The sequence below is a fragment of the Pelobates fuscus genome, chromosome 7 (assembly GCF_036172605.1).
Source record: "Pelobates fuscus isolate aPelFus1 chromosome 7, aPelFus1.pri, whole genome shotgun sequence".
Classification (NCBI taxonomy): domain Eukaryota; kingdom Metazoa; phylum Chordata; class Amphibia; order Anura; family Pelobatidae; genus Pelobates; species Pelobates fuscus.
In genome coordinates, this window is record NC_086323.1 from 123619650 (window position 1) to 123641329 (window position 21680).

General features: G+C 42.0%; 1 protein-coding gene across 2 annotated transcripts in view; it reads left to right on the plus strand.

Annotated features, from left to right (window-relative positions):
• Positions 1-21680, plus strand: part of LOC134568167 (coagulation factor XIII B chain-like) — a 58765-nt gene that overhangs the window by 21185 nt on the left and 15900 nt on the right. Inside the window, exons 5-8 of one of the 2 annotated variants that reach the window (XM_063426521.1) lie at positions 1760-1939; positions 2197-2394; positions 7421-7603; positions 12433-12630. In XM_063426521.1, coding sequence (XP_063282591.1) covers positions 1760-1939; positions 2197-2394; positions 7421-7603; positions 12433-12630 — 759 coding nt within the window. The remainder of the gene's footprint in view (positions 1-1759; positions 1940-2196; positions 2395-7420; positions 7604-12432; positions 12631-21680) is intronic. The other variant, XM_063426522.1, reaches the window with a different exon arrangement.

Here is a 21680-nt window from a genome sequence, read left to right on the forward strand (position 1 = left end):
GTGTCCCTGGTGTCCCTAGTGTCTCAGTGTTCCCTAGACTCCCAAAGTCCCCTAGTCTCCCAATGTCTCTGTGTCCCCATGTCTCCTAGTGTCTCAGTGTCCCCTAGTATAAAAGAAAAAATCTCAGGCACTCAATGTGATAGATTTAGGCAGGTTTATTGGACACCGCAACGTTTCGACCTGTACCCAGGTCTTTATCAAGTCTCCAATGTCCCCTATGTATCAGTGTCCCCTATGTATCAGTGTCTCAGTGCCCCATGTCTCTCAGTGCCCATAGTGTCTCTGTGCCCGTAGTGTCTCTGTGCCCGTAGTGTCTCAGTGTCCCCTAGTATAAAAGAAAAAAATCTCAGGCACTCACTGTGATAGCTTTAAGCAGGTTTATTGGACACCACAACATTTTGACCTGTACCCAGGTTTTTATCAAGTCTCCAGTGTCCCCTATATATCACAGTATTTCAGTGCCCCATGTCTCCCTGTGTCCCCTCGTGTCTGTCACCCAGTGTCCCCAAGAGTCTCAGATTTCCCAGGTCTCCCAGTGTTCCCTAGTATCTGTGTCCCCATGTCTCCCAGTGTCCCAATGTCTCTCAATGTCCCCTAGTGACATGGGGACACTGGGAGACATGAGGACACAAACACTAAGGGACTGGGAGACATAGGGACACAGACATTCCCCCTTTTTGTGTATGTTCGCCCTTTCGGACGTTCTGGTTATGTGATTTGTGTCAGTAGCCCACCCTTTTACCGCATCCATAGACTTCCTGCTTTACTGGACACTGCTGTTAGGGGGTATGGGTTTACTTGAAAGATGAAAGCATGAGATTAGCAAAGGGTATGTGTTTTCTCATAGTTGCATCCTATGAGTTTCCCTACAGCATCATCTCCATCAGATACATGACGCTTAGGAGGTAGGACTGTTTTAGTGTTTTTGGTCAATAAGATTTTGTAATTAGGCCCATCATAATTATCAGCACCAGGCCCACTGGGCTCTTAATCCGGCCCTGTACCTTTATATACCCCATATAGATTTAAAGCACTCACATTGTACAGCGGCAAATGTTTTTGCCACATTCCGTACGGGGACCATTTAGACTTTAGTGAAAAGCCCCACTAAAACTGGAGATCTGATTCATGACCTTCAGACAGCACTGGTTAAAAATAATGCTATGCTCCACTTAATATTCTTAACAAAATGGTGGCTAACATCCATTAGCAATACAGTAGCCAATTATAATGATGTTTGGAATTCCTCATGATTTGAAAAATATAACTTTTTATAATGTGAGTCATTATATTAAGAGATGCTATTATTTTGAATTGGAGGAATGCGGGTGGGAGTTGTAAACTATTACTGTTTTTGTTCTTTATATGTATCTTCTTTTTACTTTGCTCTGTTTGCTCTGTTTGGCATGTTTAATGATACCTTGCACTTTAGCCTTCAAATGTATGTTTTTTTCCTTCTATACTCTATGAATTATCTATTTTTTTACCCTTATAGAGATATGTATTCCTCACCATGATATATGTACTCTATCCGTTTGATAATAAGCCTTAGGATACATTTCTTTTGAGTACTACTCTGTTAATCTTTTCTTTTCAATTTGTTCCTTATGTGAGTGCTTGAAAACTTAAATAAAATGTTGAATTAGGGGAAAAAAATGTTCATGTTTGTGGAGCAAATTAAATGACTGTAATTCTGTAAACTTTAGGATATGTTAATATGGCATGGAGGCTCCTCTAAGTCAATAAAATTTTGTTTTAGTAGAAAGAGATGTATGCAGATACCCACCTAGAGTGGCACACGCGATTACTGTGAGAAAGCCCTCCTTCTTCTCCCGACACTATATGGCAGAATATAATTGTCATTCTAATTATGTTCTTCAAGGAAACCCAACAGTCAGATGTGAGAATGGAGCATGGGAGGATCCACCCGTTTGTATAGGTATGTAGACATTTTTTAAATATGTTACTTATATGGATTTCAGCATCAATACGTTAGTGAAAAGAAAATTAAGATTAAAATGGACATCATTAGGAAATATAAGAAGAGGCTAGAACTTGAAAGCCAAGCAGCCCTCTTCTTTGCAGAAAAGAAACCTCAAATTAAATGCATTGTACCTGCATCACATGAACAAATTCATAAAATTATATATATTTAATTTCCACAATCAGTGTTTACGTAATCTATATGCTTTTCAGAGCCATGTTTTGCTAAAGTGGAAGATTTGAAAGCAAACAACATACAGCTACAAGTGAAGCTTTCGTCTGAGCTGTACCTCAAACACGATGAAGCCATTGAATTTAAATGCTTGTCTGGATATGAAATATCTAATTCAGACTTGCTCAGAATAAAATGTAACAAAGGGATGCTAAATTACCCAAAATGCATTCAGAGAGGTAAGTACAAAAAAATAGGTAAAGTCTATATGTAAGGAAACCTAGTATATTCAATCCTCATTCGGTAGTTTCCACGTGACCTGCCAGAGCATCAGTGAGGATAGCTCTGCGTTCGGTAGATGAAATAGACAAAATCCATACAAATAGCTTTATAAGATAATTTCCTTAATAAAGCATACGAATCCCCAAACATCAGCCGAAGTCAAGAAGAAGGGTACAACAGAACTGGCTTTTAATGACCACACACAGGCTTTTATGCAAGTCCCCATGCAAGGGGACATCCCACAGGGAGGGACACAGTATAACCAATCAGTTACAGTAAAACCGTAAAACACACCCAGCACAAACATACAAATCCCTCACCTAGTCCTGGAGATAATCAAGTCTGATAAAGTAATAACTGGATTTTCTCCAGGCAGAAAAATCACAATTTCCCCCAATTTTCCAAACACCCCTTTATACATGGGGTATCCCCACAAATAATATGTCCCCTGATAGCCCCGATCTGGGTGAACAACATTTTCACATTTCACCCAGATCGGTTCAGGGGTTCTCAAAAAATGTGGAAGTCCTTTGTGACCGGCTAACTGCAAGCTGGCTGCCCAAAATAGTTCCAGGAGTTTGGGTGGTTTTGCCGGTCTATTCAGTAAAGGGGTAAAAAACAAATAATTCCACGAATGGATTCCCCTGGCTCTTAGCAGCGATTGTTCCCCTCATTTGAATGCACAAAAGTACCGAATAGCGCTCTTCTAGCTATTCGGGAAATAGAGATCCAGCGTTCACTTGTTGAGACCGGTGTTCGGGAAGTCGAGTGTCCGATTTTAGTTCCAGACACTCGACGACCAAGTCCCGCTGCCTTTGTTCGCCTAAAAAAGATGGCCGCCGTTTTCCAGCCACGTGGCGTTCGGTAGTAAGAACGCTGGCCGCACAGATAGAGGGTTCAATTGAAGCATTCTTTGAAGTTTAACGAGTCAGGGGGGTGGTAGTTATATCTTCCGAATGAATATGGAAGAAATATTATACATAGAGAGGGATTTCTTCACACTGTACAATGTTAAAAGGATTATTGCACTTCAGAGAGATTTGTAATTAGGGGACCAACCAGTAAAGTGGCAGATTATATACAATGTAGACAAGATCAGGTACACGTTTTGGGATGAGGAACTAACAAGCAATTTACACCCTGAATAGTACAGAGTTAGATAAAACAATACATGAGAATAACGTGTTAATCGTTATAGACAACAGACCACGCAGTAAAATCATACATGAAAAGGATATTCATTCACGGGAGGAAAATATAATTTTGCCTCTTTAGAATTGAATGGTAAGACCCCACCTTGAATATGCTGTATCCTTTGGGGAACTTGTTTTACATTTTAAATCAGAGTTTATAGAGAGAATAATGATAAACAACAAGTTCACATGCGTTCATTGACAACAATCAATGATAGCGAAAAGAGTCTAGAGTCAATTGCAGGACGATATAAGGAAAAAAAATATAAAGAAATAAGTAGTGAGTAGTGCGCAGGGGTCAAGTCCTGGGGAAAAAAGTGTGGGAACTCCCCCCACCAAAAAAAACCCCACTCGTATGCATATATAAACGCAAGCACACACATGCACTCACAGACGCACACATGCACTCACAGACGCACACATGCACTCACAGACGCACACACATACTCAGACACTCACACAGTGGTGTATTTTAATTTTGTGCTGCCCTAGGCATGACTATACCTGAGAACCCCCTAATCTAAATTTACCACCCCTTCCTATCAAGGGCGCACCGCTTCCTGATTAAGAACCCACCCCTTCCTCTTTAGACTCCACCTTTTCCTGCTCCTTTTAAAGAAATACTATAGTGCCAGGAAAACAAAGCTGTTTTCCTGGCACTATAATTCCCTGTAGTGCCCCCCCTCCCTCATGTCCTCCCCTCCCCCACTCGACACTGATGGGGTTAAAATCCTATGGGTATTTAGCAGATGCTGGATGTCCTTATGCACAGGGTGAGGACGTCCAGCATCAGTTAGGCAACTTTTGGTCACCTAACCACCCGAAAGTCCCTCTAGTGGCTGTCTGATAGACAGCCACTAGAGGTGGAGTTACCCCTCAAGGTAATTATTGCAGTTTCTGAGAAACCGCAATAATTACACTTGCAGGTTTAAGGGGACTGGGACACTGCACCCAGACCACTTCAATGAGCTGAAGTTGTCTGGGTGCCTATAGTGTCCCTCTAAGCACACTCTCTGACAGACACCCACACTGGCAGATACACACTGACAGTAACACACACACTCAGTGACAAACACACAGACGTCACTGATTTGACACACACACACATTCACTGACACACACTCATTCATTGACAGAGACACACACAAACACACTGACAGACACACACTAATAGTCACACACTCACTAAATGACAAACAGACTCTCACTGATTTGACAGACACTTACAAACATACACTAACAGAAGCACATACACGCAAACATGTGCATACACTAACAGAAGCACATACACTTATACGCACACACACGTGCATACACTAACAGAAGCACATACACGCAAACATGCATACACTAACAGAAGCACATACACTCATACACACACGTACATACGCTAACAGACGTAAAAACACTCATACACACACACACACTGACACAAACACACACATACACCAACAGACATGAACTAACATACACATACACCAACAGACATGAACTAACATACACACACATACATAGACTAAAAGACATACACACACACACTAACAGACATACACACACATACACTAACAGACATACACACACATACATAGACTAACAGACATACACACACACACATACACATACACTAACAGACATACACACACACATACACTAGCAGACATACACACACATACATACACATACACTAACAGACATACACTAACAGACATACACACACATACATAGACTAACAGACATACACTAACAGACATACACACACACATACACTAACAGACATACACACATACACTAACAGACATACACACATACACTAACAGACATACACACACACACTAACAGACATACACACACATACATAGACTAACAGACACACACACACATACACTAGCAGACATACACACACACATACATACACATACACTATCAGACATACACTAACAGACATACACACACATACATAGACTAACAGACATACACTAACAGACATACACACACACATACATACACATACACTAACAGACATACATATATACAAATTAACATTGCCCACCCACCCAGCCTCCCTACCTTTTAGGAAAGCTGGCATGGATGGGTCCCTGTGGTCCAGTGGGGCTGCAGTGAGGCGGGCTGCTCTCTCCCTGTCATGGGGGGAGGCACCTGATTGCCTGCCTGCCTGCCTGCCCCCCACCGCGGCGGGCTGCTCTCTCCCTGTCACACGCGGCGAGGGAGCTGTGTCCTCTCTGCTCCCTCTCGCCGCGTGGGTTGTCTGCTGATGCAGGGAGCCGGAATATGACGTCATATTCCGGCTTCCTGCATCAGAAAACGGCGCGCGGCGAGAGGGAGCAGAGAGGACACAGGTCCCTCGCCGCATGTGACAGGGAGAGAGCAGCCCGCCGGGGGGGGGGGCAGGCAGGCAGGCAATCAGGTGCCCCCCCCCATGACAGGGGGAACAGAGGGCATTTGGGGGCGGCATTTTTTTGCTGCCCCCTGAGTGCCTGCAGGGGGAACGGCGTTCCTGCTGTGAAAAAAGTGCAGGAACGCCGTTCCCACGCGTTCCTGCAGGACTCGAGCCCTGGTAGTGCGACTGAAAAGAGTCCAGTCAGTTAAACCATAAAGAATAAAGAATAGTAGAGGTATAGTAATAGAGGTATAGTAAGAGAGTGATAAAAAAAGAAAAGGGGTGTAGAAAGAAAAGGAGAAAGAAATTGGAACACGTAGGTAAAGGGTGGTAAAAATCATACTGACCAGGGGTAGAAGCAGGAAAGCAAATCTACCTTGGACCAAGCATGTTTGTTTTATAATTTTCTGTACAGATTTCTAAACAACGCCTGCGTAGATTATATATTTTTTATTAAATATTAAAATTTAGAATAGAAAATACGTGAAGTAACAGCTTAGCTAGTGAAAGGGTTAATTAAGAGTGTCAGCTGACACTCTGCCAATCATTGTGGCCCTCCTCACTGCTTGCACTCATTCTTCCAAGTTAGCCCAAACCGAAGAGGAGAAACATCTTAAAGGGACACTATAGTCACCTGAACAACTTTAGCTTAATGAAGCAGTTTTGGTGTATAGAACATGCCCCTGCAGCCTCACTGCTCAATCCTCTGTCATTAAGGAGTTAAATCCCTTTGTTTATGAACCCTAGTCACACCTCCCTGCATGTGACTTGCACAGCCTTCCATAAACACTTCCTGTAAAGAGAGCCCTATTTAGGCTTTCTTTATTGCAAGTTCTATTTAATTAAGATTTCCTTATCCCCCTGCTATGTTAATAGCTTGCTAGACCCTGCAAGAGCCTCCTGTATGTGAGTAAAGTTCAATTTAGAGATTGAGATACAATTAAAGGTAAATTACATCTGTTTGAAAGTGAAGCAGTTTTTTTTTTCATGCAGGCTCTGTCAATCATAGCCAGAGGAGGTGAGGCTAGGGCTGCATAAACAGAAACAAAGTGATTTAACTCCTAAATGACAGTGAAATTGCAGGGGAATGATCTATACACTAAAACTGCTTTATTTAGCTAAAGTGATTTAGGTGACTATAGTGTTCCTTTAAGTGCTAATCCATTTGAGAATAGTTTAACACTTAAAGGTAAGACACACAGATGGACTCCAATGACCATGACAACTTCATAAAGATAAAGACGTTATGGTTCTCGAAGGGTTCCTCTAAGCTCTTGAAAAGAAAGGTTAGTTAAATTCTGAACACAATCATAAATGTACTCCTATTAAATGAGCTGACCCATGCATTCTGTAATAGACTAAAGACCTATAAATTACAATATTTTTTTTCAGACAAACTATTACCTTGTGGGCTACCACCATCAATCAACTATGGAGACATAATACAAACTCTTAAAACAAAGTATGACTCAGGTTCTGTGCTGGTGTACAAATGTCCATCTTTCTATATACTTGAAGGCAACCAAAAAATAACATGCTGGAATGGAGTTTGGAGCGATCCCCCTGTTTGTTTAGGTAGGTGCACAGTATTGTGCAGTGACTTCATCCGAAGAATGTTAGTTTTTGACACAGTAACACTGTGACAGTGGTAAAGGTTGAAATAAACTGTTTTGCAAACTACCAACACTCACTGGGGTTAAAACATGTTCTATACATTTCATCATCTCATTATGTCCCTATGTTTAACGCAGGTAAATATTTAAGTTTAGATTTTGCATCAGTTATGTGCCAGGCCAGTACAAACTACTGTGCTGCCTGGGGCCAAGGTCACCTGAAAACAAAAACACAGTGCCCTAAAGCCAGTTCCACTTGAAGCACCTCCCACACCCAACTGATTACAAGCCATTTTCCACCAATTGTTCCTCACCATATTCCCATAATTCATAGCCCCAAACAAAATTCAGCTCACACATAAAAATGCAGTTTTATATTTTATAAGGCTACTTAAAATAACCTATCAAAGCAAACAAATATAGGGATGCAGTTCCACCATATGGCAATATTGTAATAAGACCGCCACTACTTTACAGGACCCCAATATTGGTGGGTCCTACACTAATTCCAACATTGGAGTCAAATTAAATAGTTCTAGTGCTAAATAAGCGAAAGTTTATTTTAATCTGTAAGAGCATTGTGAATTTATATATTGCAAAATGAACATGATTTAAAAAAAAAAACAATAAAAAAAATAGTGTACAAACTAAACATTTAAAGTGATAGTTCTTTGGTGTATATACTCACAATGCATATATCATATATCTATTCTATGCCAAATGGACAAAATCCATTGAAAATTACCAAATTCAGATCACATTGGCTATGCTTATATTTACCAAAGAGTTTACTACGGGTTTCTGTAACCTCATGTTGGCCAAAGACAAACCGAAAGTATCCAATAAGATGCACCTTTGCAAATTATCATTCACTTTCTTTGTGCAAATTAATTGATATTTAAAAAACCAGGAAAACCCTTGGCAGCTCGAGAGTTATAGCATGCCTATAGAGATCATATTGCTATAATGGAGGTAATGTACCTCCATATGCCCCCATTTGCAATTTAGCAGTTGGTGGCAAGTCTACTAAGCATTTAAAACTAGTGACTGGGTAGCCATTGCTGCCAGTCACTAAAAAAAAGGCCCCATTCCATATAATTGCTAGGAGATTTGGGACCCCAGCCATTCTGGGGGATTTCAATTTTTGGGGGGGTGGACAATGGCATATCGTTTGGTTTGGCTGATATGCGGACCGAATTTACAAATAAACAGTAATTGATGAATTCCATTAACAATATCCAGATTTTGCAGTACTGGTGGAGGCAGTATCTCCAGAAGGATATTGATACTTTAGTAGCCCTCTGAACTCTCTCTAAACTGGTTCATGGATTGCAGGATAAAACTTACAAGGAAAGGTTAAAGGAACTTAACATGTATAGCTTGGAGGAAAGACGAGACAGGGGGGATATGATAGAAACATTTAAATACATAAAGGGAATCAACACAGTAAAGGATGAGACTATATTTAAAAGAAGAAAAACTTTAACCTCCCTGGCGGTATGATTATGCCAGGAATTTTGTACCAAAAGCGGTACAATTTTTTTGCATTTGAATTACCCGCCCAGTTCCGCCCCCATGAGCCTCTGCGGCTCACAGAGACGGAACCAGGAAGTCAGATGGAGGCATCCGCCGGGGCTCTCACCGGCAATCACAGCGCGGGGACATCGCTGGATCGCAAGGAGAAGTTAACCCCTTCAGGACAGAGTCAATAGTGCACGTTCTGATCAAAACAAAACGTAAACAAAAACTGGAATTTGCGCTATATGTCTGTTCACCCGTAGTTCCCCTCTTTCAAATTATATGCACCCACACTTATTATATATCATTTTGTTCAGGAGAAACAGGGCTTTAATCTATCATTAACTATTCATATATGGAACATCATTTATTATGAATAAAAGTAAAAAAAATGTGAGAAAATAAGATTTTTTTTTAAATTTGCATTTCCGTCTGACATTTTAACTGTGAATGTCATAATACTGTTAGGTTTTACTGCAAAAAAATGCACATATTTGTAATCAGCGATGTCTCACAAGTACAACAGTACCCCCCATTAACAGGTTTTATGTTGTTTTGGAAAGTTACAGGGTCAAATATAGAACATTCCATTTTCAAATTGAAATTTGCCAGATTGGTAATGTTACCTTTGAGACGGTGTGGTAGCCCAGGAATGAGAATTACCCCCATAATGGCATAGCATTTGAAAAAGTAGACAAGCCAAGGTATTGAAAGTGGGGTATGTTTAGTCTTTTTTAGTAGCCACTTAGTCACAAACACTGGCCGAAGTTAGCGTTCATATTTGTTTTTGTGTGAAAAAAGCAAAAAACTAATATTTGGCCAGTGTTTGTGACTAAGTGGCTACTAAGAAAGACTGGACATATACCCCACTTGCAATACCTCGGGTTGTCTACTTTTGCAAATGGTATGCCATCATGGGGGTAATTCTCATTCCTGGGCTACCATACGCTCTCAAAGGCAACATAACCAATCTGTCAAATTTCAATGTGAAAAAAATGAAATGCAAGCCTTATATGTGACTCTCTAACTTTCCAAAACACCATAAAACCTGTACATGGGGGGTACTGTTATTCTCGGGAGACTTCACTAAACACAAATATTAGTGTTTTAAAACAGTAAAACATATTACAACAATAATATAGACCATAAAAGTGCAGTTCGCTTGTAAAAAAATGCAAAAAACTTCACTTTTACTTAAAATATCATTGTTGTAATACAATTTACCAGTTTGAAACCTGAATATTTGAGTTCAGCGAAGTCTCCCGAGTAAAACAGTACCCCCTATGTACAGGTTTTATGGTGTCTTGGAGAGTTACAGGGTCAAATATAGTGCTTGCGAATTAAATTCTCTGCACTTTCTCCCTGTGTTGTCAGGCATGTCAATCAAATTTTAATTAATCAAATCACATAATTACGTTAAAAGATTATTTAAATATACATGTAGAATTTTAATATATATGCATTTATAGTTATTTAAATTCTACGTGTATACTAATGTAATCTTTTATGTAATTATATGTATTTATCTATATATATATATATATATATATATTTGCGGTTATTTGTATTTTATATATAGATATATATATAGAATGTCATTCTAAGTGTATTTTGTTACCAATATATATATATATATATATATATATATTAATAACAAAATACAGTTAAAATGAAATTACATATGCATATATAATTTATATTAAATTTTGTTTCAATATTTTATTTATTTTATTATTTTATTTATTTATTATTTTAATTATACATATTTATATATAATATATATATATGTCCATCTATTATATATATAATATATATATACATATTATATATATGTAACGTCATTCTAAGTGTATTTTAATATTAATATATATACTTATATTAATATTAAAATACACTTTGTATGACGTTACATATATATAATATGTATATATATTATATATATAATATATATACATATTATATATATATATAAAAATATATTTAATTTATTTTTACACATGTCTAATATATTTTTTTTATACTTCCCACCAGCAGGGGGACTGTCTGATATTTCAAACAGTCCCCCTGCTGGCAGATCCACAGCCAGCTATAGGGGGCCATGTGATCGCTCTTTGAGAGCGATCACATGGCCCCCGGGGGCCTGATTTGCCGTGGGAGGGCTGCCTGGGCTGTGAGGCAGTCCTCCCGAAGCGGATCGCGGCGGAGGTAAGTACATCTTACCTCCAGGGGCTCTGTTATCTACCCCGAGCGTGACTCGGGGTTACCGCTTCTGGCAGCGAAAATTAACCCCGAGTCACGCTCGGGAATACCGCCAGGGAGGTTAAACCCTTAAATTAGAGGGGCAAAGGTTTAAAAATAATATCCAGAAGTATTACTTTACTGAGAGGGTAGTGGATGCATGGAAAAGGCTTCCAGCTGAAGTGGTAGAGGTTAACACAGTAAAGGAGTTTAAGCATGCGTGGAATATGCATAAGGCTATCCTAACTATAAGATAAGGCCAAGGTCTAATGAAAGTATTTGAAAAAAAATTGGGCAGACTAGATGGGCTGAATGGTTCTTATCTGCCATCACATTCTATGTTTCTATGTTGTAAGATATGCATTGTATCGATACCTGAATCTAAAAGCATTGAACAGTATTGAAGTGCAGAGCTAATGAGGATGCAAACCCAGTTTCTGATCTCCAAATATAAACAAGTAAGAAAAGCTCAGTACTCAGTATGCAGATTTTGATTAAGTATATTTAGGCTTCAAACCAAAGTGACCACATTTTGATACTCAAGTGTGTGTTTCTTAAATCATAAATGCTTGTTTTAGAAACTCCAGTATAAATAGGTAGATTTAAAGTACTAACATCACCAAGGTGTATCATAAAGTAAAATGTTCAAATGTGCAATTAAGCTGCTAACATAGATTTAATATTTTTGGATAAGCTTTTCAAATGATTTATCATTTTTGGATAAACATTTATTTATTAATTTCAAAATGTTAACATGTCAAAAAATATGTCATGTGTCTGTATGTATGATAAATATATTAATAAATGTAAAATAAAATTTAAAATATTGAAATATTTTTCAAAATATGACAATTTTTAAAGTTCATGCAAAAATATGAAATCCTTTGAAAAATGTATCCAAAAATGTTAAATTGAAGTCTTGAGATGCCTCTGATAATAAACACAACTCATCATGAAACATTGTTTACAAAAAAGACAGTAAATACTATTTGACTTTTACTGGTATTAAATACGAGAATGTTTGTTTTTTTCTAGAACCCTGCACAGCAACTGAAAAGGATATGAGAGAAAATAATATCCAATTACAATGGACATCAGCACAGAAAATCTATTCTCTGCATAATGATATCATTGAATTTAAGTGTATTCCTCAATATATGATATCAGATCCCAAACTGCTTAGAGTTACATGTAATAGAGGAGTGCTTAATTACCCTAAATGTTTCAAGCCAGGTATGTGCCGTGCCCATGCCATATAAGTGACTAAAATGCCTGTTTTCGCTAATAATTATTTTTGGATACTTTTACTTGGGTTTATTCACAGAAACAAAACAAAAGATGTAAACTGCAACATCATAGAATAATATCAATTTTTGGTGCCACAACAATGAACAGGCAATTTTAATCCTATCCTGGGTCTTTCAGTCATAAGGAAGACCCAAGAAAGGGTCAAAATGTTGTCAACTAGCTGTTATAGCATAATCAAAATGTACCCTATTCAATGAATAAGATGCTTCAGTTTGTGGAGTATTTTTGCTTATGTGAAATGTGCCAGTCAAGTGGGATTGATATGTAAGTTTCACTCTTTGCTGATAGGATGCCCATTATGCCCACCATGCAATTTCTTATTCTTTAATGAATGTTGTCTGTTCATTTATCTCAAATGAAAAATGCAGGGAAATGGTCAAATGGCCATATTGTGTTTGGCCCACCACCAACTACGTGTTAGGCAAACAAAACCACCCACAGCATTTCACTAACAGCAATCCTTCTTGTCTTTAGTCGTAAACAGAGAGTCAGTTTTAATCTTTATTTTAAACCTCATAATAAAATATCTCAGAATGGCAGAATAATGTGTGTAGGCACCTAGGTATAGAAATTGGAATTTAATTAGGCTCTAAGGATAGGTTGTGCCTAGACATCTCAGCACTCATCTTGTGTCAGCCTTGGGAAACCAAATGAAATGGAGTGGCATTTGTTGAAAGGGTATTTATGTAAGGGTTGTGTAGGTTATTTTCAACAGACAATCCAATGATGGGAATGTCTTTAATCTTGTGACAGATTAAACCATGATCTAAAAGTTGTAAAGGCCACAATTTAGTTAAGACCCTGTATGGCTTTCATTGTAGTTAAAAAATATAGATTAAGGTAACAGCGCACCCACAAAAAATACAGTTTTTAATCTTGCAAAGATGCTTAAAGCGGCACTGTCATGGTCGAATCTGTTTTTTTTTTTTTTAACCCCCCTCCCGACTCCACTACATCTAATTGACCCCCAAGTCACCCCCAAATCCCCCTAAACCCCCCATATTACCTATTTTTTAATCTTGATTCTCTGCCCCAATATATATTCAGGGCCCCTGAGCGGTGGGTGGGGGCCTTAAAAAACAATAAGGGGGGGACCTACTGTCCTCTCCCCGGCCCCCACCCCTGAGCGGTGGGTGGGGGCCCTAAAAAACAATAAGAGGGGGAAACCTACTGTCCTCCCCCCCCCCCCACCCCCACCCCTCAGCGGTGGGTGGGGGCCCTAAAAAACAATAAGGAGGGACACCTACTGTCCCGTCCCCCGCCCCGGCCCCCACCCCTGAGCGGCGGGTGGGGGCCCTAAATGAACCCCCCCCCCCCAATCAAGGTGACTAGGGGTCCCAAGCCCCTAGTAACCCCCCACCCAAATAAAAATATCCCCTACCTACCCCCCTCACCCTTAAAATAGTGAGGGGGAATAAAATAACTAACCTGTAAACAAAATATAAAGCCTTGCCCCGCCCTGCATTTAGGCTAAGGACACTCTGATTGGTTGGTTTAAGCCAATCAGAGTGCTCTTTGTCATTTTACACAGAGTGGGAAAATGCCAAAGAACTTTCCCATGCTGTGTAAAATGACACAGAGCACTCTGATTGGGTGGCTTGAAATCCATCCTATCACAGTGCTCTGTGTCATTTTAGACAGCGTGGGAAAGTTTTTTGGAATTCTCCCACGCTGTGTAAAATGACACAGAGCACTCTGATTGTTGGCAGAATACAAAAGGAAAAATTAGTCTCCTAAAAGGAGAAAAATTATAGGTGGATTGGCGCTAAACAGTAAAAACAGCAACTACCCCCAGTGTCTAAAATCACTCAAAGACACTACACAATAGTGAAATAACAATATACAAAGTGGGGGGTGCAAGTGAAAAGAGAACAAAATGAATCTTGTAGATAATCTGAAAGATATATAACAATATACACATAGCATATTACTGTATATATGTAAAAAAGATGTGTAATAGAGGTAATGGGTCACTCACGATATATAGAGCCTAGAATAGCAGGCTCTAACTGTGATCACTTGTGAAAAATCAGCTTTTTCAGGCTATACACATGGTCTTCTTGTAGTATTAGATGTCCTCTCCCCAGTGTATAAAGGATAAATGCCAAACCAGGATGTTTCTCCGCATTCTACTTCCGGTTGTGACGTCATGACGTATCCGCCGTTATGGCGTCATTTCCTGTGTGTCCGTTTTGAATCTTCCGGAAGTAGTAGGTTCAATAACTCAGAAGACACCATTTTAATTGTGGGCAAAAAGTCCATAAAATAAGAAAGCAACAATAATAGTAGATAATGTAAATATGTCCAATTGTAACAGGACAAATATACATATGAAGAGAGATAATAACAACAATCCATCATAAAAAATTATACAGAATAATTTAAAATGATACAATTAAAACCACACTCATATAAACATAAATTATAGGTCTATATAAGTGCTGCCATTTCAAAATCCACGTCGAGACCACCAGAAGACAAGGTGTCCAAATTAAAGATCCACCTCATCTCACAGCGGCTCAACGTGGATTCAGCTTGGCCACCCCTCCAGTGGGTCTTAATCAATTAAATACCATGGAAGATAAGTCTTTGTACCTCATTCATCCTGGTTTGCACCAGCAGGGATAAATTTATTTAAAGGGATAGTCTATTTCCTATAGTCTTTCCAAATTTGATGAATCTCAGCCAAGGAGGAGGGGTGGGCGGGCAGCAACAAGACCTGCACGGAGCTGGAAATGAGGTGAGTAAATTCACCTTTTCAATGGGGTAGAAGTACAAGGAAAGCCAGAAATCTAAACAGCAGTTCTTAAACTCTAGTGTCATTAATACATGTTTGTATTCTTGACACTGTAGTGTTCCTTTAAGTCCTCTCTATGCACTACCACAATGACATCCCACGCCCTGCAGTAAGGGAGAGTGACAACGCGGAAAGCAGATTGGGCTGCAGAGAGTAGATTGAAGGTATACACTGGTATTTTTGGTTGTAAACCTTTTAGCTGCAAGACTTACCGTATTTATCGGCGTATAACACGCACAGGCGTATAACACGCACCTCATTTTTAGAAAGAAATTCCAGGAAATTTCCCCCCTCATCCCATAGTATTCCCCCCCCTCATCCCATAGTATTCCCCCCTCATCCCATAGTGTCCCCCCTTTCCATAGTATTCTCCCCCCTTTCCATAGTATTCTCCCCCCTCCCATAGTATTCCCCCCTCCTCCCATAGTATTCCCCCCCTCCTCCCATAGTATTCTCCCCCCTCCCCTCCCATAGTATTCTCCCCCCCTCCCCTCCCATAGTATTCTCCCCCCCTCCCCTCCCATAGTATATAGTATTCTCCCCCCTCCCCTCCCATAGTATTCTCCCCCCCCTCCCCTCGTATTCTCCCCCCCCTCCCCTCCCATAGTATTCTCCCCCCCTCCCCTCCCATAGTATTCTCCCCCCCTCCCCTCCCATAGTATTCTCCCCTCTCCCCTCCCATAGTATTCTCCCCCCTCCCCTCCCATAGTGTACTTTCCTCCCCCTCCCCTCCCATAGTGTACTTTCCTCCTCCTCCCCTCCCATAGTGTACTTCCCCTCCTCCCCTCCCATAGTGTACTTTCCTCCCCCTCCCCTCCCATAGTGTACTTTCCTCCCCCTCCCCTCCCATAGTGTACTTTCCTCCCCCTCCCCTCCCCTCCCATAGTGTACTTTCCTCCCCTCCCATAATTACTTACCTGTCCTGAAGCGTGGGCCGGCTTCACACCGTGCACCGCGGAACAGGAACTTTAATTTAAGGTTCCGGTTTCCGGCGGGACTGAAAGGAAGTGTGCACACTATTGTGCACACTTCCTTTCAGTCCCGCCGGAAACCGGAACCTTAAATTAAAGTTCCTGTACCGCGGTGCGCGCTGTGAAGCCGGCCCACGCTTCAGGACAGGTAAGTAATTATGGGATATCGGCGTATAACACGCACCCACGATTTTTCCCCTATTTTCAGGGGAAAAAAGTGCGTGTTATACGCCGATAAATACGGTATTTCCCATAATCCTTAACAGGAAGGTTACATTCATGCTCAATATAGCCAATTGTGCAAACATTAAAAAAAAAAAAATACAATTTAATAGTGCAAATAAATGGTAAACTTTAATGATTTTCATTAATTGTAAATGAAAATTGTCCCACAGAAATAATATAGGCAAACTAACAAAGTGGCAGAGCCAAGGGGAAAATTGTGGTCCCCCCAAATCGCCCCACCAGTTCCAGGGCCGGATTAAGAGCACAGTGGGCCTGGTGCTGACAATTATGATGGGCCTAATTACGGAGTCTTATCGACCAAAAACACTAAAACAGTCATACCTCCCAAGCGTCATGTATCTGATGGAGATGGGGCTGGAGGGAAACTCATAGGATGCAGTTATAAGAAAACACACTCTATGCTAATCTCTCTCTAATTTATGTTTTCTTCTGTCAAGTAAATCCATAACCCCTAACAGCAGTGTCCAGTGAAGCAGTAAGTCAATGGGTGGGGTAAAAGGGTGGGCCACTGGTGCGAATCACGTAACCGGCCAAAAGGGGAGAACATGCCCAAAAAGGGGGCATGTCTGTCCAAAGAATTGGACAGTCCTTAGAAAGCATGGAGTGAGCGCATCATTAGACGCATTTATGTCAAGCTCAGGGTGCTGCCTGCATAGAATGCCCTTAGTTGGACAACCTGCATGATTGGCGGGCAGCCTGACAAGAATGCATGTCAGGCTGCCCGCCAATCATGCAGGCTGTCCAACTAAGGGCATACTATGCAGGCAGCACCCTGAGCTTGACATAAATGCGTCTAATGATGCGCTCACTCCAGGCTTTGTAAGGACTGTCCACTAGCACTTGCTGGTCCACTTGTCTCCTTACCTTCTTACTAGCAGGCAGAAGTTCCTGGTATATAGTCTGAGACAGAGAAAAGATGTATGTAGTGAGTGTAGAAGAAAGGGGACATGCCACAGTTTTAGAGAGACCAACGTCTGCATTACCTAAACTAATTTTATTGTCAGCCAGTCCACACAGGTTTTGTTCCCATACATCCCTCGTCACCAGAACAACTACAGCTTAGTAGAATCATTCCATTCAGGCTTTTGCAGTAAACACTCTTTTCAGAGAAAATAACTCCACTGGCCACTCCTTAGATGGCTGCTAGAGGTGCTTCCTGTCCAGTGAAGCAGTAAGTCAATGGGTGGGGTAAAAGGGTGGGCCACTGGTGCGAATCACGTAACCGGCCAAAAGGGGAGAACATGCCCAAAAAGGGGGCATGTCTGTCCAAAGAATTGGACAGTCCTTAGAAAGCATGGAGTGAGCGCATCATTAGACGCATTTATGTCAAGCTCAGGGTGCTGCCTGCATAGAATGCCCTTAGTTGGACAACCTGCATGATTGGCGGGCAGCCTGACAAGAATGCATGTCAGGCTGCCCGCCAATCATGCAGGCTGTCCAACTAAGGGCATACTATGCAGGCAGCACCCTGAGCTTGACATAAATGCGTCTAATGATGCGCTCACTCCAGGCTTTGTAAGGACTGTCCACTAGCACTTGCTGGTCCACTTGTCTCCTTACCTTCTTACTAGCAGGCAGAAGTTCCTGGTATATAGTCTGAGACAGAGAAAAGATGTATGTAGTGAGTGTAGAAGAAAGGGGACATGCCACAGTTTTAGAGAGACCAACGTCTGCATTACCTAAACTAATTTTATTGTCAGCCAGTCCACACAGGTTTTGTTCCCATACATCCCTCGTCACCAGAACAACTACAGCTTAGTAGAATCATTCCATTCAGGCTTTTGCAGTAAACACTCTTTTCAGAGAAAATAACTCCACTGGCCACTCCTTAGATGGCTGCTAGAGGTGCTTCCTGGGGCAGTACTGCCTAATGTGCAGCACTGCCATTCAGTGTCTCCACCCTCTGCATGCAGACACTGAACTTTCCTCATAGAGATACGTTGATTCAATTTATCTTTATGAGGAGATGCTGATTGGCAAGGGCTATGTTGGACTTGTGCTGGCTCTGCCCCTGATCTGCCTAGTTGACAGTCTCAGCCAATCCTATGGGGAAGTATTGTAATTTGCTCAGACCACCACTTCTGATGATGTCAGCAGACAGTCAGTTCAGAGGCAGAGCCAGCAGCTGCAGACTTGAATACAAGTAATATTTTACTATATTTAGGGAGGCAAGAAGGGGCCAGGGTGGTGGTTTTAACATAATAGGGTCAGAAATACATGATTGTGTTCCTAACCCTATAGTGCTCCTTTAACCCCTTAAGGACACATGACATGTGTGACATGTCATGATTCCCTTTTATTCCAGAAGTTTGGTCCTTAAGGGGTTAAGCAAGAGTATGTGAAGAGTAGTTAGGGTTGACACCTTTCTTGGAAAAAAATACCAGTCTTAATCATTTGTATAATTAATTAGTTATCCGTGACTGTAACGGATCGCCTGGCACCCCGACTGAGAACCTCCGTTGATGGATGCTCCTAGTGCTTCCCGAGGGCTACAAGCACTCCACCAGACACCATAAGCACCGCAGACCCCACGAACCGCCGCAGCTTGGTTGGGGTCTCGCCGTCTCCTGCCCACCCTGGACCTACGACCAGGCTCCAGGGGGTAAACCTCTCCTCCAAGATAGTGAAGCAGGAACAGTCGTGCTCGAGATCACGTGACCTCTGGTTCTCTTTAAGCAGTTGCTGCGCAGCTGCATCAATAATCTCCTCCGGGGGATTCGGGCCATATTTGGCTATTCTCCTCAGTAACTCAGTAGCAAAATCTACGCATTCATATCGATAGAACATGACTGCTGGTGGGGACGCTGTTCGGAGACAAGCGTTGCCCTCAATATGCTCTCATACGATACCAATACGGGTGTCTCCAAGGTGCTGCTCCTTGCACTAGGACGCCATCCCACCGCTTGCCACCAATGTAACGGATCACCTGGCACCCCGACTGAGTACCTCCGTTGATGGATGCTCCTAGTGCTTCCCGAGGGCTACAAGCACTCCACCAGACACCATAAGCACCGCAGACCCCACGAACCGCCGCAGCTTGGTTGGGGTCTCGCCGTTGGGGTCTCGCCCACCCTGGACCTACGACCAGGCTCCAGGGGGTAAACCTCTCCTCCAAGATAGTGAAGCAGGAACAAGCTCTTACAAGAGCTTACAGCAAGGGAATATGCAGAGCATAGCAATCCCTTGTAGCAGATTCCCCCAATAGGAGACGACACTTCAAATAGAGGGTGAAGAAGAACTGACTGTGCTGGCACACCCAGCCTGGTTTTTATTACGGTCTTGCACATACAGGACCGCCCACAGGGAGGTATAAAATAACCAATAAAATAACAGTTACAACCCACAGTAAAGTCATTCCCTCTGCCTGTGATACAATTATCTTACACAATGGGAAATTGAATTATCACAGGCAGAGAAATACCGTTTTTACAAATATACTATAACTTTAAAACTATACATCACATTCACATAAAAACATATGTGTACATATTCACAATCAATCCATTCAGGGGAACAATATATAAAAAAATGGCACGAATCAGACCAGGGGTTCAAAAGTTAGCAAAAGTATTAATAAAACCCACTGCCAGCATGGCTTTCCGGCCCAAACCAGTTTCACAAGAGTCCTCTATCCTGGAGACAATGGAGAGGTAATCCAATTATATCCAGGGATAAAGGCAGACTCCATTGAGCACATGTTAGCAAAAGACACAAAAATACATAACTCCTATCATACTGAACAGAACCCCCACATTCAACCCATCCCGAGATGGCTTGGATTTGAGCGCTCAATATATCCGAACAGCGCTCAGATGCCACAAACACAGTCAAATCGCCATGGAGTTTAAGTTTAGTATGGGCTGATGAGAGGGCCATAGTCTGAAAGGGACATACACAGTCCAATAGAATTCCATATGCTGCTTAAAGGGCCAGTGGCAGTATAATAAAATACAGTATGCCCAAATGTTGCACTTGAAGGGCCAAATCTCCCAGGGACCATAATCACAGGGCAGGAGGCGGGCAAGCAGCCCCCTCCAAAAGCTCATGGCAAACTCTGTTAAAGGGGTGAGTTTGCTACATTTCTCCCCTTTTCCAAACAGACTAACAGGGTATCTGACCTTCTTTCGGTTAGTGCCCTTGTTAGTCCAGAAACCCACCCACAAAACGCAATCAGCAGTGCAGCCCCCCCACAACACTTGGTTACACCTGAGTAAGGGAGAAACTTGTCCATGTCCAGGTGTCTCCCCACGGCTGTGCAGGGTACTGGTAGGCTTCCTTGGTGAGTTGCTGAGTGGGTAGAGACCAGCGGTACTCTGCCCTGGTGCCAGCGCTACCACGGAAGTAGCCTGGTTGGAGCCTGGTTGTCGGAGGGGGAGACTGACTGTCTCCCCTTTGGATACACAGCTCGGCTGCTGGAGGTGGAGACCGATTGTCTCCCCTTTGGACAAACCACCATGCTGCTGTGGGGGGAGAAAGACTGTCTCCCCTTTGGCTAAACAGCCCTGTTGCTGGGGGACAGGACTGACCGTCCCTACCCCCTGTGTTGTAAGTGCAGAGACCAGGGTCCCATCTGCATGGTTGTGGGGCTTACTGTCTCCCCTGGGTATGTCAAACTGCCGTTGGGGAGAGGGGGAAACAAGCTCCTCTCCCATACATACTTCCAGCTGTAGTAGGGGGTCTGGGCCGACTGCCCAGCATCCCTGTAGGGTTGGTATAGAGACCTCGGTCCAATCTGCACCAACCATGCTAAATGGGCAGAGGCCAGCGGCGCTCTGCCCAGTTTCCAGCTCTTCTGCTGGGGTAGCCTGCAGAAAGTCAGGCTCTGCACAAGGGGAAAAGGAAGGGCAGAGGCCAGCGGCGCTCTGCCCAGTTGCCAGCTCTTCAGCTGGAGAGGGGTCAGTGGGGTTTAAAACTTCACCCACTACCCCCAGTACTGGGTTGGGACAGGGCTGTGGAGGAGG